The sequence below is a fragment of the Nyctereutes procyonoides genome, unplaced genomic scaffold (assembly GCF_905146905.1).
Source record: "Nyctereutes procyonoides isolate TBG_1078 unplaced genomic scaffold, NYPRO_anot_genome, whole genome shotgun sequence".
Lineage (NCBI taxonomy): Eukaryota > Metazoa > Chordata > Mammalia > Carnivora > Canidae > Nyctereutes > Nyctereutes procyonoides.
Window position 1 is genome coordinate 24,838,344 of NW_026575020.1, and position 25,368 is coordinate 24,863,711.

General features: G+C 52.2%; 3 protein-coding genes across 7 annotated transcripts in view; 1 reads left to right on the forward strand and 2 right to left on the reverse strand.

Moving 5' to 3' along the window:
• Positions 1-8,510, forward strand: part of SUPT6H (SPT6 homolog, histone chaperone and transcription elongation factor) — a 35,680-nt gene extending 27,170 nt beyond the window's left edge. For both annotated transcript variants that reach the window (XM_055319931.1, XM_055319941.1), the window contains exons 27-37: positions 115-257; positions 1,147-1,287; positions 2,560-2,755; positions 3,160-3,398; positions 3,979-4,092; positions 4,263-4,387; positions 6,099-6,211; positions 6,487-6,564; positions 6,659-6,825; positions 7,199-7,386; positions 7,687-8,510. In XM_055319931.1, coding sequence (XP_055175906.1) covers positions 115-257; positions 1,147-1,287; positions 2,560-2,755; positions 3,160-3,398; positions 3,979-4,092; positions 4,263-4,387; positions 6,099-6,211; positions 6,487-6,564; positions 6,659-6,825; positions 7,199-7,386; positions 7,687-7,873 — 1,691 coding nt within the window. In that variant the 3' untranslated portion in view covers positions 7,874-8,510. The remainder of the gene's footprint in view (positions 1-114; positions 258-1,146; positions 1,288-2,559; positions 2,756-3,159; positions 3,399-3,978; positions 4,093-4,262; positions 4,388-6,098; positions 6,212-6,486; positions 6,565-6,658; positions 6,826-7,198; positions 7,387-7,686) is intronic.
• Positions 8,511-9,493: 983 nt separating this feature from the next.
• Positions 9,494-17,133, reverse strand: PROCA1 (protein interacting with cyclin A1). Of its 3 annotated transcripts, XM_055315366.1 has the most exons (5): positions 16,719-17,133; positions 13,061-13,147; positions 11,077-11,212; positions 10,635-10,793; positions 9,494-10,535 (listed from the first exon to the last, which is right to left on the reverse strand). In XM_055315366.1, the coding sequence occupies exons 1-5, from the start codon at positions 16,804-16,806 to the stop codon at positions 9,872-9,874; spliced, it is 1,134 nt and encodes a 377-aa protein (XP_055171341.1). In that variant the 5' UTR covers positions 16,807-17,133; the 3' UTR covers positions 9,494-9,871. The 3 variants fall into 3 exon arrangements, with proteins under 3 accessions (XP_055171341.1, XP_055171348.1, XP_055171353.1); XM_055315373.1 differs by lacking the exon at positions 13,061-13,147; XM_055315378.1 differs by lacking the exon at positions 10,635-10,793.
• A 4,185-nt stretch (positions 17,134-21,318) lies between these two features.
• Positions 21,319-25,114, reverse strand: RAB34 (RAB34, member RAS oncogene family). 2 transcript variants are annotated; one of them, XM_055331696.1, is made up of 11 exons: positions 25,044-25,114; positions 24,152-24,364; positions 23,839-23,930; positions 23,062-23,127; positions 22,858-22,959; positions 22,679-22,743; positions 22,517-22,568; positions 22,245-22,326; positions 22,062-22,152; positions 21,822-21,929; positions 21,319-21,740 (listed from the first exon to the last, which is right to left on the reverse strand). In XM_055331696.1, the coding sequence occupies exons 2-11, from the start codon at positions 24,203-24,205 to the stop codon at positions 21,673-21,675; spliced, it is 780 nt and encodes a 259-aa protein (XP_055187671.1). In that variant the 5' UTR covers positions 24,206-24,364; positions 25,044-25,114; the 3' UTR covers positions 21,319-21,672. The 2 variants fall into 2 exon arrangements, with proteins under 2 accessions (XP_055187671.1, XP_055187678.1); XM_055331703.1 differs by having other exon boundaries at positions 25,008-25,074.
• Positions 25,115-25,368: the final 254 nt, after the last annotated feature.

Consider the following 25,368-nt stretch of genomic DNA (forward strand, 5'->3'; position numbering starts at 1 on the left):
TGCTGTAAGACAGATGTTTTGTCAGGAAAATATCAGTGGAAGGAGTCACTCCTCCAGTTCTCTTAGCGTGTTCCCTTTTCTCTTCTTTCCTTCCCTGTCCTCCCTTTCCCACAGGAAAGCTCATTATCTGCAACGTCACTGGCATTGCCCACAGGCGTCCCCAGGGTGAGAGCTATGACCAGGCAATCCGCAACGATGAGACAGGGCTATGGCAGTGCCCCTTCTGTCAGCAAGACAATTTCCCTGAGCTAAGTGAGGTAGGTGCTGCAGTGTTATTATGGTTACTGGATTTCTTCAGTCAAATGTTCTCTGCACTCTGGAAAGGAGTCGAGAATCGAGCTATTACATGCTTTTACCGAACAAATACGCAGAGAGGGAAGAGGGCTGGAACACATACAGGTCTAATGTGAAGTCCCTTTGTATGCTGGTCAGAAATCGGTGTGTTTCCTTCTATTCTGGCTCAGCCTTTAACCCATGTTTCCCATTCTCTTGGAATCTAACCAGATTAGAGACATGAAATCGTATATTTCTTATTACAGGCTAGGAGTCTCCCTGTTCATTCTAGTTAGTATCTGTAGGTTCTCTTTAATTTTTCCATCTTCCACACACATTTTAATTTGTCCCAAGTTCTTCTAGACACTATCTGCCTTTCTAATGGTCAGAAGTCATTACAGCCACTCTGAAAGCTTTTTCTGGGTCTTCAAATGTTAACAGGCAGTCTGTGAAGGCGATAATTTCTGAACTATACCTAATAAAAGAAGCTGATGGGATTTGTCCAGGTTATAAGAAAGTCACGGGGGGCCTGGTTCATTGAAAGAGGTTGTTCTGAGGAGACTGGTGTATTTATTTCTAATGTCCACTATGTCTGAACAAAATGTGCAAGAGGGCCTCAGTTGCAACTAGAGGGATGTACAGATTAGATTAACATTAAGGATTGATCTGATGGCCAGTGGTGCCAAACATCAATTATGAATTAAGGAACATTAGGGATGTTCAAAATCTCTGTTGGTGGGTGGCTAAGTCATTGTGTTTTCAGACATGTTGCCAGGTATTATAAGATAAATTACAGTGTCACAGCAGCTCCTTTTTGAATGTATGATCTCCAGAATCTTAATGACCAAGCTCCTCTCCTGATGCACTTTTTAGGTCTGGAACCACTTTGACAGCGGTTCATGCCCAGGCCAGGCCATTGGTGTCAAAACACGGCTAGACAATGGTGTCACCGGCTTCATCCCCACCAAGTTCCTCAGTGACAAAGTGGTAAAGCGGCCGGAGGAGCGAGTGAAGGTAGATGAATGACCAGGCTAAGGCATCTAGTGCAACTTACAGTTGTCCAAATTGGACTTTCCAGAACTTTGGGCTATGCCCCCCTAGAAGTGAAAGCTCTGTTCCCAGTGCCTGCTGGTAGAGGGAAAGTGTCAGGAGGATTTATAACTAGTTGAAAGAAGCCAGGGTGAGAAGCATGTGAATGAGTAGCAGCTTTTGTTCACCGTCTTTGTGAAAGTTCATTGGGTTGCCAAGCCCTTCAGGAGAGGGCTCTCTCTTCCTGTGTGGGAAGCTATGCTTTAGACTGCAGGCAGGAAGCAGGACCCAGCCTTACATGCTGTGAAACAAAGGCTAAGATCTCTTTCTGTTCTATATTCTTCTGCCAACTGCCATTTATTATGCACCCAGTAGATACCAGCACTTGACATTACATATGCTGTCTCTAGTCTCAAAACATGGTAGGGAAGGAAATATTACCTTCCTTTTTCAGGCAAATTTGACTGCCTTTTCGGGGATCACCCAGTTAGTTGATGACATGACTGATACCAGATCTGCCAAATTCTGTCGTTCTAAGTGTCATGAACCCCTGAGTACTGTAGAGTTAGGAAGATTGGAGAAAGACCCTTCTAAAAAAGAAGCTAGGGGGATTTTTTTTTTATTTTTTTTTTATTTTTTATTTTTTTAAGATTTCATCCATTCATGAGAAACACAGAGAGAAAGAGAGGCAGAGACACAGGCAGAGGGAGAAGCAGGCTCCATGCAGGGAGCCTGACATGGGACTCGATCTGGGGTCTCCAGGATCAGGCCCTGGGCCAAAGGCAGGCGCTAAACTGCTGAGCCACCCAGGCTGCCCTAGGGGGATTTTTGAAAGGAGAGCCATGCAATGCAATGGGCTTGTGCCACTGTTTAGATAGAAAGGCTCAAGTCAGAGGGAAAGAACAGAAAGCACTTATTTGCCTCCTCTCCAAAAAGGGCAGCCAGACTTTGTACCCCAGGAACAGTAATTAGGTAACTTTATGGGAGAAGGGAATAGTGCCAGTGGCAGAGTAGGTCCCAGGAAGCTCCTGTTTGGTTTTCCTGCCTAGAGTAAGAGGCATCTGTGCCGACCATGGCAGCCCATAGTCTGCAGACCAGACTCCACACTGAACTCCTAATCTGCTACTTGCTAGCTGGCTAGCTTTGGGCAAATCACTCTCCATCTTTTGGCCTGGACTTTGGTTTTCTCACATGTAAAATGGGTCATCGGGCTAGATCATCTTTGTCCCTTCCAGCTCAAATGTTCTGTGGATCTAGGTGGGAATGACCGTTCACTGCCGCATCATGAAGATTGACATTGAGAAGTTTAGTGCCGATCTCACCTGCCGAACCTCAGACCTCATGGACAGGAACAATGAGTGGAAACTGCCCAAGGACACCTACTATGACTTTGATGCCGAAGCAGCGGACCACAAGCAGGAGGAGGACATGAAACGGAAGCAGCAGCGGACCAGTGAGTGTGGCCTCCACCACACCTCTGCAGCCCGGGTCTTGGCAGCCCTCTCTCTGCACTATGCACTTGCTGATGGCTGTACCTCGGGGCGGGGGGAGTGAGTGCTCAGCTTTGAGGTGCTCAGGCCCAGAAACATCGTGGCTGGAGTCAGTGGCCAGGCTGGAAGCCAGGGTCTTTGTGGGTCACATGTTGTTTGGTAATGCACTGTGACTCTTAGAGCTTCATTCTCTCAGCACCTTAGGAAGCCAGGTTCACACATCATTCACCTCAGAGAGCCCAGGTCTGGAGAAGGTGAAAGAGTCTCAGAATTTGATAGCGGGTCAGAAGTGAAGCCACAAGTTGTCCTGCCGTTGTGGGGTCTCAGTCCCCTCACCCAGTGTGTACTCCTTTCCTGCCCTCCTCAGCATACATCAAGCGAGTGATCGCACACCCGTCCTTCCATAATATAAACTTCAAGCAAGCAGAAAAGATGATGGAGACCATGGACCAGGGTGACGTGATCATCCGCCCAAGCAGTAAGGGTGAAAATCACCTGACTGTGACCTGGAAGGTCAGCGATGGCATCTACCAACATGTGGATGTACGGGAAGAGGGCAAAGAAAATGCCTTCAGCCTGGGGGCCACACTGTGGATCAACAGCGAGGTGAGAGCTGGCTCCCGCCCGCTCCCCGTCACCTCTCCTTCTCTTGGAAACAAGCCATTTCTGGCTACTTTGAGCTGATAGAGTGGCTTATGTGCATTACATGTAGTCTAGCTGCATAGAGCAGTGGAACAGGAGGTTGATTGTGAAATGAGTCATTTGATAACACTTTTGTATGTTTTGCTCCTCTCTCTGTGTTCTCCAGATTTTAAAATAGACTACCTTGAGAGCATCAGCAGAGAAATAGGAGAAAATATACATGTAGAAGCACGTGGTTGTGTACACATACGCACACACATTTCTCATTTTTGTTTTTAGTAGAGAAAAAATTGGGGAAGCTCTCTTGTTCCCAAGCGGCAGGGTAGAATCAAAGTTATGGTTTAAAGAATTTTGTGCCTTGTAAGCTCATAAATCTGGGCATGACTCAAACATAGTAACTTGAGGAGTCTTTGCAGTGAAGTGAGGCTACAGCAGGGCTGGGAAGTCCATGTTCTCCTCTAGATCCTCTTCTGAGTGGATTGGATGAAGGGCCAGGAGTTTCCGCTCGGAATGTGACACACGGGGCCTTACCATCTCCCCACAGGAATTTGAAGACTTGGATGAGATTGTTGCTCGCTACGTCCAGCCCATGGCATCCTTTGCCCGGGACCTTCTGAACCACAAATATTATCAGGACTGCAGTGGTGGTGACCGTAAGGTGAGCCCAGGGCTCTTCCAGGCATGACCTTTCCCAGTGACTTCAGGATATGATTTCCCTTCAGTGTAGGGGATGTTCATCTGGTGAAGGAAGTGTACCTCATGTATGTACCAGACATTGTGTACCAAGCATGCTGCTATCCCAACCTCTCCCCCTCGTTCTACCCCCAGAAATTAGAGGAGCTGCTCATCAAAACTAAGAAGGAGAAGCCCACCTTCATCCCTTATTTCATCTGTGCCTGCAAGGAACTGCCCGGCAAGTTCCTACTGGGATACCAGCCCCGGGGTAAACCCAGGTGAGCACTGGTGCTGAGAAGGTGCTGCCACTGGGGTCCGCAGATAGGCTAGCAGGGGAGTTAGAGACCTCTGGAGCAGTATTCTCTCTCTGGTTCTGCTTAACTGTCTTTTGCCTTTTTATCTGTTTAGACCAGCAGTGGAGGTTGGAGCTGGGGAGAGAGGGTGATGATTTAGAGGCAAAAGGGAAAGATTTAGTAAAAAAAAAAAAAAAAAGATACTTTCCTCAGCCCTCTGAGAAAAAGTTTTTCCTTTGCGTCTTCTCTCTCCCAAGGAGTAATGGAAGTCACCTGCCCCTGTCCACCTGACTAGCAAAGGTGGGGACCAGGACACAACTCTTTTTACTCTCCACTTCACCCTTGCCAGGGCGAGTCAGCACATGATGGCTCACTGTCACTGTTGTGTGCCAGATAACTTGTGCCTTTTCCAAAGGGGTGGGTGAGAAGAGCTTTTCTTCTTCCTACCATCGAATCCCCCTCTGCTCCCTTCCGTGTGTGACTGACAGGCTGGCCTTCCTAGATATTCCTTTGTCTGGGTCCCTTTAGAGCTCACTCTGAATCAGACAAAGTCCCATTTTTTCTAGATTTGCTTTCTTGTATGTTACCCAGGCTGATCATTCTTCCAGCCTTCTCTATGCCCCCATCCTTCCTTCAGCCCTTGGCCAAGGCCAGTGCATTTCTGCTCTTGTCTCTATCCTACTTGCACATGATAAACAGTATAGATTATTAGTAGGGACTCAGTGGCTAGGTGACAAGAAGCTCTAGACTCCAAACTCTACACCATCTTGGGCATATGTAGAGTATTGTTTCTGAGAAACCATTTCTGACTCACCATCACGCTTCCAGAGGATGGCAGCCAGGGCTCTTGGCTGGACACTGTCCCATGAGGAATAGTTGAACAAACAAGTGACCTTTAAACAAGGGAGTAGAGGCAACATGATAACTTTCCGTGGGAAGGTGTGCAGACTCCTTGTGTTGCAGAATTGACGATACTTCAGTGTCATTAGATTTAGGAAGCAGGGTTCAACTTTATAAATGAGAACTTTATGATATTTGTCATCGTCTGTGGGTAAATGACAGTTATCCTTAAGTCAGCAGAACCCTATTGAGGCATCATTGTGCTAAGTGCTTCCCATGCACCATCTTCAGGTATTTCTTACACTCAATTCTAAAGGTTTAAGTGTCATTACTCTCATTTTTCAAATGAAATGGAGACCCAGGTTTAGTAACTTCATATAAAGTCATCTAAGTGGCAAATGACAGAGCCACAACTGGAACTAGAACTGGTCTGAACCCAGAACCCATCCTCTTATGTACTCCCTACACTACAGTGTTGAATAAGGTCAGACTAACCACCTTAACAGGGGTGCTTCCAGACTCTCGGTCTTGGGAATTGTTTTTGGTACCCTGGCCCCTCCAACCCTTACACTGCGACCTCACTCTTATCCTCACCTGCAGTGTGCTGCCATCATTCTGCAGCCCAGGATGGTGGCCCAGCCCCCAGCAGGCCTTCCTCTGGCAGCCTGTACACCAAGCTCCTGGCCTTACCTGTGCTCACCTCAGAGTGTGGCCTCCTTTGACAGGGTCAGGGATCTTTCATCTTTCCTTTCCCCCAGCACCCAGTGTGGCTCCTTCACATGGTGATCTGTTCTGGCCGCTCTCTCAGGGCTGGCCCCAAGTGGTATCTGACACATGTCTCCTTCCAAAATCCCAGGATAGAATATGTAACAGTGACTCCAGAAGGATTCCGGTACCGGGGCCAAATCTTCCCTACTGTGAATGGACTTTTCAGATGGTTTAAGGATCACTACCAGGATCCTGTACCAGGTGAGTTCTGCTCTGAGCTCTGGGGTGTGCTTAGGACACATAGGCCCTGAATCAAGGTGATCACTTGCCACCTGTGGAAGGGATGAGACATGGTCTCTCACCACAGCTGTCTCACTTCTGCTCCAGCCTCTTGGCATCAAGGAAGTCCTCCATCTACTCTGCCGATGCAGCTTCCCTTCTTTCCACCCACCTCAGGACCTCCTCCAGCCCCCTACATTGTGAAACCAGAAATAAGTTTCTGGAGGGACAGAACTAACTTTGACCATTTCCTATAGGCATCACTCCTAGTAGCAGCAGCAGGACACGGACACCTGCTTCTATCAATGCCACACCAGCCAACATCAACCTTGCAGGTAAGGAACCCATGTCTGACTGGGAGCTGGAGGGATGGTGCTAAAAGGACTTTGACCTCTAACATGCCCATCCTTCACTTCTCTGTGCTTACAGATCTGACACGGGCTGTGAATGCCCTGCCCCAGAACATGACCTCGCAGATGTTCAGTGCCATTGCAGCTGTGACAGGTCAAGGACAGAACCCTAATGCCACCCCAGCCCAGTGGGCCTCCAGCCAGTATGGCTATGGCGGCAGTGGAGGAGGCAGCAGCGCTTACCACGTACGTGGCTTGGGGGCAAGGCTCTCTGCAGACGGTAAAGAAGGCTGAAACGGCACCATCATCCTTTACTGACCCATGACCATAGACTGGCCTCTGGCAGTGCCCACCACAGTGCCCATACGTACAGATGGGGCTCACAGCCTTAGGAACTGTGTCTGACACACAGCCCTTTTTTCAGGCCCACTTGAGGGTAAAGGGAGTAAGAGAAGGTCTGATTTTTCCATAGTCCTTTGGGATCTTTGGGACCTTCAAGCAATCAGGGCTGGTGGGCTCCATTGTTGTGCCAGGTCCCATCCTGCTGGCCTCTCTCTACTGCTTAGGACTGCACATGCTCAAGAGACCCACCCCCATTTAACTGTTCACCTTTCTCCAGGTGTTCCCAACGCCAGCCCAGCAGCCTGTGGCCACACCACTAATGACCCCCAGCTACTCCTACACAACCCCCAGCCAGCCCATCACCACACCACAGTACCACCAACTACAGGCCAGCACCACCCCACAGTCTGCCCAGGCCCAGCCCCAGCCCTCCTCCAGCTCTCGGCAACGGCAGCAGCAGCCAAAGTAAGTATATAGTTGGTGACTGAGAAGGTTATTAGGGGCAGGTGTTGTCAAGAGGCCAACAGGCTCAGCATAGGCGGGACCCTGGACCTTGTGAGGGCCGTGACCCCAGTGATAGCCCAGGATGACTGCTTTCTAGAAGACAGAAAAGGACAATGTGGCAGCTCACCACGACTGCTACTGCTACCCAAAACTAGGAACTCCATTTCTGTAAGGATGGATGATCAGCAGTGTTTGGTGAGAAGGCTTTCTTCTGGTGAGCTGCAGAGTATCCTGATCTCAGGCCCCTTCTTCCTCTCCCAGGTCCAACAGCCACGCAGCCATCGACTGGGGGAAGATGGCAGAGCAGTGGCTACAGGAGAAGGAAGCAGAGCGGCGGAAACAGAAGCAGCGGCTGACACCTCGGCCCTCTCCCAGCCCCATGATCGAAAGCACCCCCATGTCCATTGCTGGCGATGCCACCCCACTCCTGGATGAGATGGATCGGTAGGGGGCCTGCTCCTAGGACTCTAGTTACCTCTGAGGCTGGGAGAGGCCCAGCCGCCCACTGCCTCACTCCCTGCCCCTCCTTTTCTGTCCATAAAGTGACGTGAATTGACGTTCTCTTTGGTGGTCAGCCTGGATGGGTGACAAGCGTGACAAGCTGGATGGCCTTGGGAATTTGAGCTCAGTGTACGCTAGGTGACAATTCTCCCACTCCAGGCCCTCACCGACCACCTATCCTGGGACCAGGCTGGGAGGGGAGTGTGGCGGGGAGGAAGAAGAGGAAGACAAGAATGAGAGTGGAACAGTTTTGTATTCTACTCCCTACAAGCCATTTTTGAGCTTCTGCCCTCATCTGCCCTCATCTGACTCTGGGCTGTGACCCCGGGGCACCAAGCTCAGCACATGAGTCTCCCCCAACTCTTGTGGGGAGAGGAATGCTATTTATTCAGTTTGGGGCAGGAGGGAGAAGAGGGAAAGTATTTCTGACCCTGATGCCGACAGCTCCGGTGGCTAGCAAAGCAAAATTGCAGGGGACAAAAGGGAGCAGTGCTAACCTGCCCAGCCCCCACCTGGCCGCCTTCACCCACCTGCTGCTGCCTCCGCTTCCTGCCTGTCATTTGAATAAACAGTGTTTCTACAGAGCACTTGGCAAAGCCTCTCTCTCCAACACTCCAGCTTTTGAAGGGTGGCTTTCAAAGCAGTGTGTGTGGAGCTCTCAGGGCTCCCTCTGACTTCTTCCAGGCCATCAAAGAGGCAGTGACTCAGAACAGCAAGCAGCTTCTGAATCTGACTACCTGGGGCCACATCCCTGCTCTGCCTCCCAGCCCTGTGCCTGTTGTCTCTGAGCCAGCCATCTTCTCTGTAAAGTGGAGTGATAATCTGCCTCATCCGGGCAGCCGGTAGGATTAAGAGAGGACATGTGAGCGTTCCGCCCAGGGCCTGGGACCTCATGAGGCCCCAGTACCCGTTAGCTGCTGTTACTGCACTCACAGGTGGCTGTCCTATCCACTATGCCCACTAGCCACCTCTGGCGCAGTGAAGAAGGGCCGCAAGTAAATTTTGGTTTCTCAGTTTGAGCCCCTGCACCTCTTTCCCCACTCATTGCCAGCCAAGGCTTGATCTGTGATAGTAGCTCTACATGAGGATGTCTGCCCCAGGATGGGCCCCAGGATGGGCCCCAGGCTTGCCCTGGAAAAGAAAGTGCCAGGCTGCTACAGGGGAGGCTGGCCTCCATCTTATCAGCTTGGGACCAGCCAGCCCCCTTGGCCCTAGCCCCTGCTCCTGGCCCCACTGCCTGTGTGTGTTCCAAACTCCTGGTCTCCCCTGTTTCTTCAGAAGGACCTGGTCTCAAAGCTTTGTGAGTTTGTGCTAAATGAGGCTTTCCTCCTCCCTCTCCTCTGCTTTGGGGCTCAGCAGAGAAATCACTGCTGCCCAAACTCCATGAGCTTCCCATCTTGACTTCATTACATCATTCAAGATCTCTGGCTGTTGGCAAGAGTTGGGAGGGAAGAGCCAGTCTTCTGTCAGGGACACAGCAGCCAGGAAGACCATGTTCCCTTTGGTGCCACCAGCATCTTCCTAAGGGCCACTTAGAAGAGGGAAAGGCCAGGCAGAGTGGCACAGAGTGGGTTAAAAGGTTCAATTTATTAGGGGTATCACTGCAGACAGCACTGCCTATCCCCGAGCGGATTTCACAGACCAGTCTCCCAAAAGATGGGGAGCCTCCTTCCCACCCCATCCAGATGTGCTCTGCCCTGAGCCTAGAATGTTACAGAGAAACAGGCTGTGCCCCGCCTCTGCCCTCCCTTCTGTTCCCATGGACTCCGTCCTGAGGAACAAATTACTCTTCCAAAACCCCAGTAGCCCCTGGCCCCTTGACTCCTGCTGCGCCCAGAACCCACCCCCTCCCCTGGGAAGGGACAGGTTGGAGGGAGAGAGAACAGCAGCAGGGGGTCAGCTACAGGCTTGATCGCATTTATTCTTCACCCTGGATGCCCTGGCCTCAACTGAGATTGGGATTTGATGCTGGGGGAGATTTCCTCTTGACCTTCTTGACTGGTGAGGCCTTTGCCCCAGGTTTCTTAGTCTGGATGGTGTTCTTCTCTCTCTTCCTGGGGGACGAAGACTCCAAGATATCCTCGCTGGAGGGCTCCTCCCGCCTGCGGTCACTGTAACTGTCCTCACTCTCCAGGTCTCCCCGGCTATCTGGGCTGGACTCTGACATCCTCGTCAACTCTCTTGGGCTTACTGACCGGCTCAGGTCTGGAGGTGAAGATACCGATTTTACCGGGCTTTTCTTCTTAATCAACTTGCCCTTCTTGACTTTTTTCTTTGGCTTTGGCTTCTCATCTGTATCCTCTTCCTTGTCTTTCTCTTTCTCTTTTTTCTTCTTTACCTTCTTGATCACTTTGTGGCCCTGGGACTTCCCTGTGGGGCTCTCAGAGCGCCAGATAGTGATGGGAGCTGCTGAATCCGGGGTACTTGTGATTGTGCCCATAACTGGGTCAGCGGGTGTGGTGGTGGTGGCCGGCCCCACCTGGGTCGGAATGGGGGGCTTGCTTTCTTCTTCCTCCTCCTCCTCCTCTTCATTCAGATTATCTGCCCCACAGTCATGGTGGATGGGATGGTGGATCACAGCCACAGAGATAGGCCTATAGCTTTTGCACCTGGGAGGGAGGGGGGGGGACAGGGAAAGAGAAGATTGACAGAGAGTGGGGGGGGCCAGTGCCCCTTAGTGCCGCCCTTGGCAGCCTGCCCGCACTCACCAGCCATACCAGAACCGTTCCACACACTCCTCCTCTGGGATGAGCTCAAAGCAAGGGGACTGGATGATGTTGAAACATGTTGAGCCCTTATCTCGGGAGCAGGCTGAGCCCACATCTCGGGAGCTGCTGCTATTTGTCTTCTCTGAGCAGTCCTTCAGCCTGCCACACAGAGGACTCAGCCTGGCTCCCAGGCCTCCATGATTCCCCCACACATACCAGGGTCCCAGAGTCAGAAGGACAGCTGGCTTCCACCATGCTCAGTCCAGGCTGCCAAGAGAAACCTCCTCCCCGTGGCTCTGGGGCAGAGCCAGGTCTATGAAGCAGGAGCTGGGCTGGCAGTGCCAGGTCAAAGCTGAAGGGGGAACCATGGGGAAATTGTGGGCCTTGCTCTGCCCAGGAGTCTCTCTCGGGCTGTGCGTCCCCCAAGGAGGAGGGCCCTTACCTAGAATCACAGTCGCAGTGGCTGACAGAGTGCAGGTGCAGGTTGTGGTGACCATAGTCAGAGGTGAAGGGGTGGATAATGTGCCCAGTGCACTGCTTGTGTTTCCAGCAGCACCTGTCCGGGTCCTTGAATTCACCTGAGAGGACAGGAGTCTGGGTCATGCAGGGGTGGCAATAGCAGTACACCTCTGGGTCTCCCCTCCCATAGCTCAGTCTATCTTCACCAGACCCCTCTGCCACCCCCACCCCTACCTTCCCTGGCACCTTTCTGCTTCTGAGTGGTAACCACCCAGTAGGAACTCAGCACTACCCTTGCCCCTCAGGCCCCCTGCACAAATCCTCCAACCAGACTCTCAGGAAAATGTATCAGCAAGTTTCCCTTGCTCCCCTCTGATGCCTGCCTATCATGCCGGGGAACTCCGCAGGCTGCCTGGGTAGGGGAAGGCCCTCAGGCCAAGCAGACCATGGAGCCACATGGCAGAGAGGAGCACCACTTCAGAGTTCCTAGCCTGCCCTGCACCGCCAGGAAGCCCCCATCCCTAGCCCTCAGCCTCAGGATCACTCCAGCCCCGAGACTTGCTGTGGCCTGGAGGCTCAAGCCTGGGGGAGAGATTTGGTCTGTCTCCTCAGCTTCTCCTGACTCTAGTGCTTGCTTTCCCTCTTCTTCGCCAAGCCCTTCCCCTCCCTTCTGACACCTTCCTCACTTTCTCACCTCTCTCCTGTTCTCCATGCTCACTCTTCTCTACTCCGTACTCATGGCCTCCTTCCCCATCCCATCTCCTTAGAGCCACAGACTTGAACAACCCGACCCCAACCTGAGCCCTTCCATCCCTTGTAGGCAGCAAGTTCCCTTTCCCAGGAGCCCAATTGAGAAGCTGCTGGGGGTAAGGATTTGGGAATTGGGGGAAGCCCTGGAGCGAGCCTTCACCTCTTTTGTTCAGGTGAACATAAGCCCTGGACACACTGGACACTTAGCCTCTACCCCCACCATCTCTAGTCTACCAATGGCTCTCCCTCTGGCCACCCCATGAAGTGACTCCATGTGCCTAAGGTCTCACATACTAGGACAGAGAGAGCAAGGCACCTTCTTGCAGTTCCCCCCCCTCTCCCCTGGACTCCAGTTCTACCCACCCCTGGAGGAAGAAGTGGGTTGGCACTGATAAACTCCAGGACATCCTGGTAGGGGGTGCAGCAGCTGGCTTACTCCCTCAGGCCAGGAGGACTGAGCCTTTATCCAGCCTCTACAAGGGTGGACCTGGGACAAGACGTCACACCGGCCCCCAGCCAGGGGTTACCAGTTTAGGCGTGTGTTAGTCCAAGTGGCCTTAAAAGTACTTGAGAGATGGCACAGCAGCTTGGTAAGAGCTTTGCCCCACATTTCTCCTTCCTTCCTTTTCCCCCACCAGGCTGTGAGGGTCCCAGGTGCCCCATATGCCCCTGTCCCATTTGGTGGCCTCCATTTTTGCTTCTCCTGTGCTCCTTTTCCATCCTGGGGGGAATAAGGCATGTGAGGCTGGACCTTGGACCACCGCCGCCACCACCTTCTTCAGCACTGAACTAGGGACAGGGGGCAGCATAGTGGCAAGTGCCCTGAACTTGTAGTCAGACAGGCTTGAGTATAAGTCCCAGCTCTGTCACTAGCTGGATGTCCCAAGGCAAATTACTTCTCTGCACCTTCATTTCCTTATCCACAAAATGGGGATGGTGGTAATACCTATTTTGCAGAATTGTTGAAAGGACTCAGTTCACATATGCCAAAGAGATTTGTGCACCATAAAGTGCTACAAAACACAGGGGTGACTTGTGGCCTCCAGAGAAAGGGCCCTCCCCGCCTGGCAGGGGTATGGGATGGGGTGGGGCTGGAGCAGCTGGGGTCCCCCCTTTGGGGACCAAACACTTCCCTCCCTCCTGCCTGCCACCAGGTATTAGTTTTCCCAAATGAGAGGTGGTGGGGAACCCTGGGGCCAGAGATTCCCTGGACCCACCTTCAGAGGAGAAGGTAGATGCATCCGTGCTAGACGCCACGCCAGCCAGCAGATGTCCTCTCTCCCAGCTGGGTAACCTGTTTACATCTGAGAGAGTAGAGTGGCAGTGGCAGCAGCCCCTCCCCGTGCCATTCACTCATCACAGACTTCCTGAGAAGCCCCACCTGCACCCTGGAGATGCAGATTAAAAAAAACGATCCAATACTCCCCCTTCTCAAGGAGCTGATGGGGCGAGGAGGGGAACACCAGAGGATGAGCAGTTCAGGCAAAGAAGTGGGGGGGGGGGAAGGCCTGTGGGAGTTAGAACAAGGGCATCTACCAAGGAGTGCGACAGTGCTAGGGGGTGAGGGGAGGTGATGAGGAAGGCTTCCTGGAAGAAGCGTAACAGGAGCAGAATGTGAAGTAATGAATTAGGAGTAAGCCAGAGCCTAGGCAAGGAGGGACAATTGCAGGAATTCCCGGGGCATGTGGAAGCTGGTCAGAGGGTGTTCCTGAGCTGGATAGGGCAACAGTTCCATCAGCAGCCACAGGGCAGAGTCTGCCACTTGCCCTTACTTCCCACAGCTAGCTTTGTCCTTTGGGGCATCAGAGCTGAGTCCTGCTCCTTAAGCTGACTGCTTGGGAGACTTCAGCGGGGACTTCAGTGGCACTTGGTCATCTTTCTACAGGTCCCTGGTCAGCTCTTTCTATTTTCCACAACACAGTAAGTACCCAAAATTTATGGAATGAATGAATGAATGAATGAATGAACTTCCAGCACCTTCCTGGAAATTCCTACCCTGCCGCTGTTCCTTTCAGATCATTGTACCAGCATTACCTGAGGCTGCTCCCCCGCTCATCGACTCTCCCCCAGCCTGGAGAAGTACCCCTCCACCTTTCTCCCGCCCAAAGCCCCTGAATCCTAGGTCCCAGTCAGAATTTTTACCTTCTCCTTCTTTACTGTTTTTTTTTTTTTTTTCCTACAAGCAATGACTATCTTTAAACAAAATACTCTATGAACCCTGCTTCTCCCTCTACCACTGAATATCCCACCTGGCTTCCTTTTCAATCCAGGTTTATTCACTTGTTCATTTAACAGGCATATTGATTAGCTTCACCAGGCACCAGTGGAGGAGGCCAAGTGCCTACCTTCAGTTAGCTCAGAGTCTCCACCTCTCTTCTCTGCCAGCCACATACAGCATGGCAGCTACTGGGCCTTTCTATCAAAAGAAAAAAAAGCCCAGGCAAAGGCCACCAACAATTTCCTTTTTATTTATGTATTTATTTATTTAAGCTTTTATTTTTTTTTAAAGTAATCTCTATGCCTGATGTGAGACTCAAACTCATAATCCCCTGCTCTACTGACTGAAGCAGCCAGGCACCCATCCCTACAATTTCAACAATTTCCTAATAACTAAACCCAGTGGCCTTCTTTCTTCCCTTCTTGACACTGTTGACCAATTGATATCTTTTCTTCTGCAAACTGTTCTTCTGACCCCCATAAATGACCTCTCTCATCTCCTCTGTCTTCCTTCTCTGAGTGGCTAGTTCTTTCCTGACTCCTTTGCAGTTTCCTTTTCCTCTGCTGTACCCCTTAAATTGGTAATTACCAGGGTTCTGTTTGACCTCCTTCTCAAAGACTCTACAGACTTCTCTTGGATAATGTCATCCACTTACATGGTTTCAACATCCATCAAAAAAATGACATAAATCAGGGCCTCCAGTCCAGACTGCTTTCCTGAGCACAGAATCAATATTCTCTAGGACATTTGCAAAATATCTTAGACCAACACATCATACACAAATCTATCTTCTCCCTGCCCTCCAGGAGCCATCTCCTTTTATCTCTTTCATTTCAGAAAGGAATGGACACCTTGGCTAGAAATCTAGGGATGGTTCTTTCCTTCGCTTCTACACCCAGTTGATGACCAAGTCTTGCCATGCCTACCTGCCCCCCACATCTGCCTCTAACTTGGTTCAGAACTTCAGTATTCCTAAGACAACTCAAGAACCTCCTGCCTAATCTCCCTGCCTTCTGTTTTACTACCCGCATGCAGACAATGCAGCTAAATTGAGTTTTCCAACCAATCCACCATGTTCCTCCTGTTTAATAGCCTTCCACTGCCTTCAGGATGAGGTGCAAACTCCCTATCATGACATAACTGACCCCCCCAGGACCCGGCCCTGATTCCTTCCTCAGTTAAGTTTTTCTCACTCATCTTTCCTCCTACCCCTCTCTTCTCCATTCTTTCTCTCCTGCCTCTCACCCCCCAGAAATACCTGTTTATCTTGGAAAGAACAACACTCTCTCCAAGCAGAATTGGTCACACATGTCTTGTGTCCTTTTACCCTGCCATGGTACTTTATGCACTTACTCTAGGGCAACTTGAGAACAGGCCCATATTTTATCTGCCTCTGTATCTGCAAGTTCTGGGACATGAAAAGTGTCCCATAAATGCCGGTTGATTGAATAAATACATGAGTAGAATAGAAAAAAACCCTATTGGAACCAACCATAAAGAAGCCACAGCACTGGAGATTCTGCCCAGGGTTCAACACTGAGGACTTTTCTAGAAAAGAAGTGGCCCAGAATAAGCATCTTTCCAAAGTTAGGCACTGTGCTGGGCTTTTAAAATATGCCTTGGATCTAAAATCCTCACCACAATCCATTCTATCGGTGGGGGACTCAGAGAGTCAGGATAAGAAAGCTGTCCAAAAAAATTAAAAAAAATAAAAAAAAAGAAAGCTGTCCAAAGACACAAGTTAATAAATGGATCAAAACTCTGCCAAGGGGTGGGACTTGGTAACTCTTCAGGTAGGAGGAAGACAACCTGCTCTCTAATTTCACAGATAGGAGAGCTCCTACTTAGGGAGCAGCAGTAATTGTGGCCAGACACAGGGCAGACTTCATAATGAAATGAGTAGAGGGACGGCTTGAAAGGAAGAGGGAGGCTTATGGTGGTATTCTTGGTGGCGCATTCAACCAGGTGCAGGGGCCTAACTCAAAACTCACAGGTGATGCTCATTTGTACAGAATCCTCCCAGTACGGCGGGCTGAGGCGCTCCCCCCGCCCTTGTGGCACAGGTGGTGGGGTTCCAGGTTGGGCACCAAAGCAGCTGAATGGGGGAGGAAGGGAGAGGGGGAAGGGAGAAAGGAAGGGAAGCAGGGAGAAAGAGGGAGCTAGACAGCGCAGTGTGCACGGTCTTCTGGGAAATACCGCCCTGGCCCCGCCACATCTGACAGTAATTGTGATGTCACGCGTGGAACCTCCAGACTCCTTCCTCCCCTGAGATTCAATGGAACCGCCTGGCCCAACCTGGCGACTGGGTGGGTGCTGGACCAGGCGCTCTGGCCAGGCCCTGCACTTCTTAGGCAGCGGCCAGGGCTCAGACTGCAGCAAGGCAACGCTTCCCACTCCTACTAGCTAGAGGCCGGCCACTCTGGCTCCAGCAGGACCCGCCCGGCCAACCCAGCAGGCACTCTCCAGGGCCTCAGGACCCCAGTCCTCAATCATTGGCCCACGGCTCGGCGTGAGCCCGCCCCTAGGCCCTAACTCCGCCCCGGCCCAGCCCTGACCCCGCCTCCTTCGCCAGGCTCTACCCAGTTCTAAACCCTCCTTGAGTGCCACGCCCCCAGACCGAAACCCACCCCCAAACTCCTGCCCCGCCCCCTCCTTACCAGCGCTGCTCTCAGCCCAGATGGTGGCATTGTCCTCAGTCTTTTCCTTAGTCCACCTTTCGATCCTCAGTGTCGTCCTGACCCACATCGCTCTTAGCCCAGTTCTCTCTCTACAAGACTTCCTCGCGGAAGTCCAATCCTGAACCTCAGCTTGGTCGAGCCAGCCGTAAACCTCAATGTCAGCCTCGCCCCGATCCAGCCCTTAACTCCGCCCCATGCTTGCCCAGTCTCTCCCTCCACCCTCCCCTTGCTCTGCGTTGTTTTAGCCCAAACCTAAGCTTCAGCCGCGCTCTTCATCCGGGGCCTCCCACCTCCTTCCCGCCCCTCTTCGTCCCACCTGGAACCTTAGTACCGCCTCTTTCTCTCGGGCCTAAACCTTAGCTCGGCCGCTCAGGCCCAGCCCCCTCAGTCCCATCCCTAGCTCCTCTCCAGACCCCGCTCTTAGTCCTACCCCCGGACCTTAGCCCCGCCCCCACCCCGTTCTTAGCCCCGCCCCAGCCATTCTCTCCACCTCCAGCTTCCGCAGCAATCCAGCCCCTCCCAAGCCCTCGGAACCCAGCGGCTGCCCGGGAGCCCCGCCCGCCCGCAGCCCCCACCCCCACCCCCACCCCCACCCCCACCCCCCCGCGTCTCCGACGGCCGTCCGGCTCCGGAGCATGGCTGGGTCCGGCTCGCTGCCGTGCGCGCGCGCTCTTTTCCTCGTGCCCCCAGGCCTCTCCGCAGGAGCCCAAGGCCCAGTTCTCAAGATGAGGACTTGAAGTAGTCGGCTCCCAGCCCGTCGGGGCACCCGTCCCCAGGGCCCCTTCTCAGCGTTCCCTCCCAACCCCCACAGGCGCCCTGTCCCAGAGACGATACTGCCCAGTAAAGATGTCAGCATAGGACCAAGGTCTTGCTTACTCTTCCCCAAAACAGTTATTAAAATGATTAAGGAAAAAAATATAACAAATAAATAAATAAATAATGACTAAGGTTTCTGAGCTCTTCCTATGTACGTCAGTGCTTTATCTTATTTCATTCTCACAACCCCATGTGTCTCCATAGGTTTGCTTGTGACGGGGCATTCATAGTAACTTACTACACACACCCCGCCCACCCTTAAAATATAGCATATACACTACACATACATCAGTCACACCCGTGGACTGATGCAATATGCACACATGCCCATTCCCCTCACAGAGAGGGCCCAGAAAACCGAACCACATCCCTGATCCCCATGCGGGGTACAGCACAAACATTCCACAGCAGCTCTGTGGTTCAGGTTTCTCACACACGTGCATACACACACCGAGTCACAGGCTCTGTGCAACAGGAGCGGTGAGAACAGCACAGTCCTGTGAGGGAAGAGACATGGAAAAAACAGTCCCAGGGAGTGTGAAAAAGTATTACAGCCATACCACCCACACTCCACACATCACACTCCTCAAATTGTCTTGGCACCAGGCTCCTAAACCAGGATATATCTCAACAGATGGAAAAAAGAGGAAAGGATGATGTTTAAACTCTGTTCTCTCCAGTCATCAAGGGCCTCTCCTGCTGCTGCTACTCTGCATGATCCCAGCCTTCACCCTCCTCCAGACCCAGGAGGCTGAGTGGCTACGGCCGCTACCCAGACTCCTCTCCTCACCTTAGCTCTAGACAATTCTAGGAATAGCAGGGAAGGAGAAGCCAGGAGAGAGGAGTCTGCAGGAAAGCCAACTCTTCCAACAGAGTGGCTGGGTGAGAATGGTACCAGGCGCCTGGGAGCCGGGATCTGTGTTTTGTTTTGTTTTTTTTAAGATTTTATTTATTTTTTCCTGAGAGACACAGAAAGAGAGAGAGGCAGAGACACAGACAGAGGGAGAAGCAGGCTCCCTGCAGGAAGCCCGACATGGACTCAATCTAGGATCTTGGGATCATACCCTGAGCCGAAGGAGTCCCTCGGATCTGTGTTCTAATCTCAGCCCCTCCGAGGCCTCTCAGGATGACACCAGGCCACATGTGTCCCAGCATTGTTGCCTCAGATGTCTGAGATGCTTCCACCCAATCTATAACTCTGGATCAAATGTCAACAATGAGGGGCACCCCTGGGGGGCTCAGTGGTTGAGCTTCTTTCTGCCTTTGGCTCGGGTCCTGATCCCCGGGCCTGGGATCAAGTCCTGCATCAGGTTCCCCACATGGAGCCTGCTCCTTCTGCCTATGTTTCTGCCTCTCTCTTAGTGTCTCTCATGAATAAATAAATAAAATCTTTAAAAAAAAATGTCAAAAATGAGCCAGGTTCTTCACCACTTTTCCCTCCAATTAGTTACAATAGTTAAGGTTTTTGAGCTCTTCCTGTGTGTGTTGGTGTTTTACCTTATTTCATCCATGAAACCTCATCAGTGTTATCAGCCTGGTTTTACAGATGAAGAAACTGAGGCACAGAGGATAAGTGATTTGCCTGGGAGTCTGAGAGCTCTTTCCTTTGGTTCCTTATCCCCAACTGTGTCCTCCTACTTGGTGCTTATTCCCATATTTCTACCACTGGATAATTGTTTTCTTTTTTTCACCCCATTTCTGCTTTCCCTTTGAAAAATACTTCTCTTTGGGGCGCCTGGATGGGTCATTTGAGCATCTGACTCCTGATTTCAGCTCAGGTCATGATCCTGGGGTCCTGGGATCAAGCCCCACATTGGGCTCCCTGCTCAGTGGGGAGTCTCCTTCTACCTCTCCCTCTGCCTCTCCCCCTGGCCTTTCCCCCTGCTTGCACAATCACTCTCTTGCTCTCTAGAATAAATGGGTAAATCTTTGGAAAAAATAATGAATTAAAAAATAGTATTTCTCCCAGGGGAACACAGTGAAAAGTGATTGAGGATAAACAGTGAGGACTCAAATGGGGGACTTCCTGATTCAGAGCATATCTTTTCCTTTTTGCAGAGGGAAAAAAATATGCCGGGTTTTTTTTCCCTCCTTTTTATTTTTTTAATTTTTATTTATTTATGATAGAGAGAGAGAGAGGCAGAGACACAGGCAGAGGGAGAAGCAGGCTCCACGCAGGGAGACGGATGCTGGACTTGATCCCAAGACTCCAGAATCACGCCCTGAGCCAAAGGCAGGCGCTAAACTGCTGAGCCACCCAGGGATCCCAATGCTTTTTCCTTTTTATTTTATTTTATTTTATTTTATTTTATTTTATTTTATTTTATTTTATTTTATTTTATTTTATTTTATTTAAGATTTTGTTTATTTATTCATAGAGACACAGAGAGAGAATGGCAGAGATACAGGCAGAGGGAGAAGCAGGCTCCCTACAGGAAGCCTGACCTCAGACTCAATCCTGGATCTCCAGGATCACCCTCCAGGCTGCAGGTGGCGCCAAACTGCTGCGCCATAGGGGCTGCCCTCCTTTTTCCTTTTTAAAGTAAGCTCTAGGGGCAGCCCAGGTGGCTCAGTGGTTGGGCGTCGGCCTTTGGCCCAGGGCGTGATCCTGGAAACTCAGGATCGAGTCCCACATCAGGCTCCCTGCATGGAGCCTGCCTCTCCCTCTGTCTATGTCTCTGCCTCTGTGTGTGTGTGTCTCTCATGAATAAATAAGTAAAAATTTTAAAAAAAAAATACTATAAAAAATAAAGTAAGTTCTGGGCCTAACATAGGGTTTATTTTTTTTAAGATTATTTATTTATTCATAGACACACACACACAGAGAGAGAAAGAGAGAGGCAGAGACACAGGCAGAGGGAGAAGCAGGCACACCATGCAGGGAGCCTGACGTGGGACTCGATCCAAGGTCTCCAGGATTATGCCCTAGGCTGTAAGCGGCGCTAAACCGCTCTGCCACTGGGGCTGACCCTAACATAGGGTTTAAACTCACACCCCTGGGATCCCTGGGTGGCGCAGCGGTTTGGCGCCTGCCTTTGGCCCAGGGCGCGATCCTGGAGACCCGGGATCAAATCCCACGTCGGGCTCCCGGTGCATGGAGCCTGCTTCTCCCTCTGCCTATGTCTCTGCCTCTCTCTCTCGATGTGTGACTATCATAAATAAATTAAAAAAAATTAAAAATAAATAAAAATAAACTCACACCCCTGAGATAAAGAATCAGATGTTCTACTGAGTGAGCCAGCCAAACACCCCTATGCTGTTTTGTTTATTTTAATCATGTTTTAAAATGTAAAAGGACACTACTCATAAATTTATGTTTATATTACTAATAATGTTAGCTATACATTAGATAGCACATCTTCTGAGTAAGAGCCAAGCCCATACCTGTGCTGCACCTTCTGGTCAACCCAAAGAGCATTCAAAACCTCCATCACTTCTTACAGTGTTCCCCTCAGATAAGTATTTTTTTTTTTTAAGGGAAGGCAGAATCGGTGAAAAAAAAGAAAACAATTATCCAGTGGTAGAAATATGTGTCCAAGTAGGAGGACACAGTTGGGGATAAGGAACCAAAGGAAAGAGCTCTCAAAGCCAACCACTGAGAGTCCAGGACACGCCTCCAAAATGTGGTTCCTGAGCTCTCAGCCTGTCTGGGCCCAGGGGTCAGATATGGCCAGAATCCAGCAGGAAGCTCCATTCCCAAGACAGCCACACAGCCCTGCTAATTCCACATCCCTCATCCCCAACAAAGGACTCTAGTCCCCAAACTGCTAATAATAGAGATTTTAATGCATAAGGCACAGTGTGAGGCTGGGATCATTAGGCATCCTCATACTCAAAAGGGCCCAGCAGGCTAAGCAAAAGCAGCAGGGATTACCTCCCCACTGCTGGGCACCCTGGAGAGCCCCTGGAGGAGGGGGAATATCCAGTCTTTGGCATGGTGCCTGGGGCAGGAAGCGATTAGCATGGTCCCCGCTACCCCTCCAGGGATACTGCCACCAACAGGCAGCTCTTTGGTCTGGAAAAACAATCAGTGCAAATGTCCCGGTTCGAGGTGTAGGGGAGTCAAGGTGGCACGGTGCCCCAGGGCTGCGCAGGCTCTGGACAGTCCCCTTACCGCTCACGGGCAGCACGTGGGCTTCTTCTTGCGAGCAGACAGATAGAGGTTACTGTCATCACTATGGATGCCTGAAAAAGGGTGGAAAATATGTGAAGCAAGGATTAGACGTTCCCCATGCTCTCTGCCACCCTCACCAGGTAGGCACTCACGGACAACATCTCCGATGCGCCGGGCCCCCGATTTCTCCAGCTCAGCCAGCACCGTGGCCTCAAAGGTCAGTGCTGCCACACGGAAGAAGAATTCCCGGACATTTTCACCTGACACATGGAGCAGACGGGTGCTCAGGGGCTGTTCCAGGCCTTGAGTCATGGGGCACAGCTAAAGGTATAGGAATGAGAGGCCAGGTAGACAAGAGTGCCACAGCAGAAGACCTGAAACCTCTGCCTCACCAGTGAGAGAAGAGACAGCCCAGTACTCAGCCTTCATCTCTTGGGCCACCTTGAGGGCATCCTTCTCCATCAGCAGGTACTGAGCAGGAGTCTAAGGGAAGGTCAGAGTCAGATGGCAAGTGGGGGTAGGGAGTCCCCTCACCAAGTTGGAAGCCCCACCTCCATCCCCACTGACACACTCACACTCAGGTCCTTCTTGGAACCCACAAGGAAGAGAAGCACACTGGAAGGGTCATTCTCCTTGAGTGCATCAGCCAGCCATTGTCTGCCAGAGAAGGGAGACAACCAAGGATAAGTGAGCTGGAGAGGCTCTTCTCGCTGACACTTGTATGCCCATTACTCTCTCTCTGGTCCTCAATGCATTCTTCCCCTTCCCTACTAATGCCCCTGACCACCCCTCTTTTCTGAACCCTCTCTTCCTAGAGCCCCCATTATAGTCCAGCATCCCCACATACTTGGTATGTTCCAGGGAGGCCACATCATTCAGGTTGAAGACAATGATGATGGCTGGAAAAGTGGCAAAAACAGCTGACATTACTGGCTCATTTCCCAAATCTCCCCAACCCTAGATAGAGACCAGGAACACCCACCTGCCCCACTTGCACCTCAGCTCTTACCTTGAGCTCCTCGGTAATAGGTTGACGCAATGCATTTGAACCTCTCCTGTCCAGCAGTATCCCAGCTGGGAGAAAGGAAGGGGTAGGGTAAAGCACAGGTATGTGGGTGTGTGTGGGGTGGGGAGGGGGGTATGGCACTGGGGCAAGGAAGGGCAGGAAGGTATGGAGGAAGTACTCACAGCTGCAGACTAAAGGGGATGCCCAACACCTCAAATCGTTCCATCTCAAAGTCCACTCCAATGGTGGCCTTGTAATTCTTATCAAAAGTATCTTTGCAGAACCTGAGGGAACACCAGATGCTCTGGCCCTGAGCATGGCCCACCTGGCTAGGTCTGGCTGAACCCTGGCCAGCCCAATCCAGCTCAACCGGAGCACCTTCTTACCTATTAATGAGACAAGTCTTCCCCACTGACAGGTCCCCCACCACAATGACTTTGGAGATCTTAAATCTGCAGGACACAAAAGTGGGCAGGAGGAGTGAGTGCTATCTCTTGCAACCCAGGAGTCTCAATGTTCCCTACGGAGTCTATAAAGTTAGCTGTACCCTGGCTGAGGTTATCACAGACATGAGGCCTCCCAGGCAACTTGCCTGGACACATATGCTTGCAGAAGAGTGTTCTGTGTTTCAGCATCAGAGAGACATAAATCTGAAACCCAGTTCTTACATTCGCTATCTGTGTGACTCAGGACAAGTTACTTAGCCTCTCTGAGCCTCAGTATCAACATTTACTAAGCGGAGATTTACTATATATTCTATTGGACTGTTATGAAGGTTCAAATGAGATAGATGTGCTATATTCTGAGACATACTGCCCCTTCACTCCCCACATATACATTTTAACATCTCTGAAATCAGGATACATCTTAAATTGAGCCCCCGGGGCTCAAATGAATGGTATGTGGGAAGCTGAGCTGACAACCACCCTCTCCGGTTGGACACTTTCTCTGTGTCAGGAAGTGAACTGCCACCTCTCTACCCCACTCCATTTCATAGGATTCAACACAACCTTGCTGGGAAGAAAAGAGAGAACAAATGGGTATAAAAAAAGGGGGGGGGGAATAATCATATAGCTAGTAGAGGCTGAAATGGAGCCTCTAGGGGTTTGTGTGTACCCTAACTTGGACTACAGGGTTTCCGGGGACTTCCTTTCTTTGCTCACCCCACGGTGCCTGTCCGGTGCTCCTGGCATGCGCAGGTGACGCGGGGGTGGAAGTCTTTGTGCACGTGCAAAGCGGCCTCCTTCCTCAGGCACTTAGAGCGATAGAAGAGAATGGGACTCATCCACTCCTGGCGCACGTCCCGCAGCCAAGCTGCCCTGGGCGGGGTGGGGGTGGGGGGGACGGGGACCACCCAGAAGCAGCAGGCCTAGCTGGGCGGCAGGGCTGGGCCCTAGCCTCTAACTGATCTGGTGCCGCCTCCTCCCCGCCCACACCCCACCGCAGCCAGAAGCCCGACGTGGCCCTGGCGCCTACCTGGGGCAGCTCCGCCAGGACGCGGTCCCTCCGCACCGGCGCCAGAATGTTCATCTCGCCTGCGACCTTGCGGGGAGCCCCGAGAAGGCGCGGGGGCCTGATCCACCCCAGCGACCCGGGCCCGCGGAGACCCGACAATCACCCGCGACCGGGGTGTCCCGACTATAACTCTGGGCCACGGGGAGCCTACGGGAGCCCGCGGCCTCGGGGACGCTACGACCACAGCGGGCCACGGGGATGAGACAATCATCCGGGGCCGGGGCGAACCTACAATCACCCGGGCCCGGGGCGTCCCGACGACGACTCGGGGGCGGGGAGACTCAGCCGCAGCCAAATGGGGGCGGGAAATCCCGTCCGGGGGGGGGCGGGCCCGCGCAGACCCCACAATAACTCGGGGCCGGATAGTTCCTACAATGACTCGGGGCCGCGGGGACCCGACGACAACTCGAGGCTGAGGCGGCCCTACCATAACACAGCTGCCCGGGGGCGCAGAGCGGCCCGCCGCACGGGGTCAGTGTGGGCAGGGGTAGCGCTGCAAGGCCCGCGGGCTGCTGGAGGAGGGGGCCAGGGGCCCAGTCCGCTGCAGGGCCCGGCGTCCCACTCCGCTCTCCCTCCGCGAGCGCTGTAACATGATCCCCGGAAATTCCTGGAGAAGGGCCGCCCCCTGCCCCTCTCCCGGCAGCTCCTGGCCTCGCAGCCTGTCCCAGCCTCCCCCTCTTCTCCTCCCCACTGCGCTGCCCCAGCTCTGGGTACCCTGCCAGACGCCTCACGGGCACCAGGACCGCCTCCACCCAGGCTGGAACCTGCCCAGATCCAAGTCCCCCCACCCCACCCCCACGGCCGTTCTCCCCTGTACCTCTGGGCCGGGCTGCGGCTCCAAGGGGACCCTTACCCAGTCAAATTGGTGATGGAGAATCGGTGATCGCTGCGCAGTATCTGGCTGGGCTAGGAACAGGCGGGGAGGGGAAAGGAGGAGAGACGGGGCCCAAGGAGAGGCGGCGCTTCCCTCCTCAACTCCAGGCCCAGGACGTGACTCATAGAGTCTGCCCCCCGCTCGCCCTCCTGCCTGGGATGGAGTGGGATGGGGGAAAGCATACAAGGGATACCGAGGGCAGAACGGGATGCCCACCGAGGAAAGAGACGTCCAAAGTCCGGAGTCTGTCTCCCTCAATGGAGGGTAAAGAAGAGCTAGGTGATCCTGGAACTCCTCCCTTTAG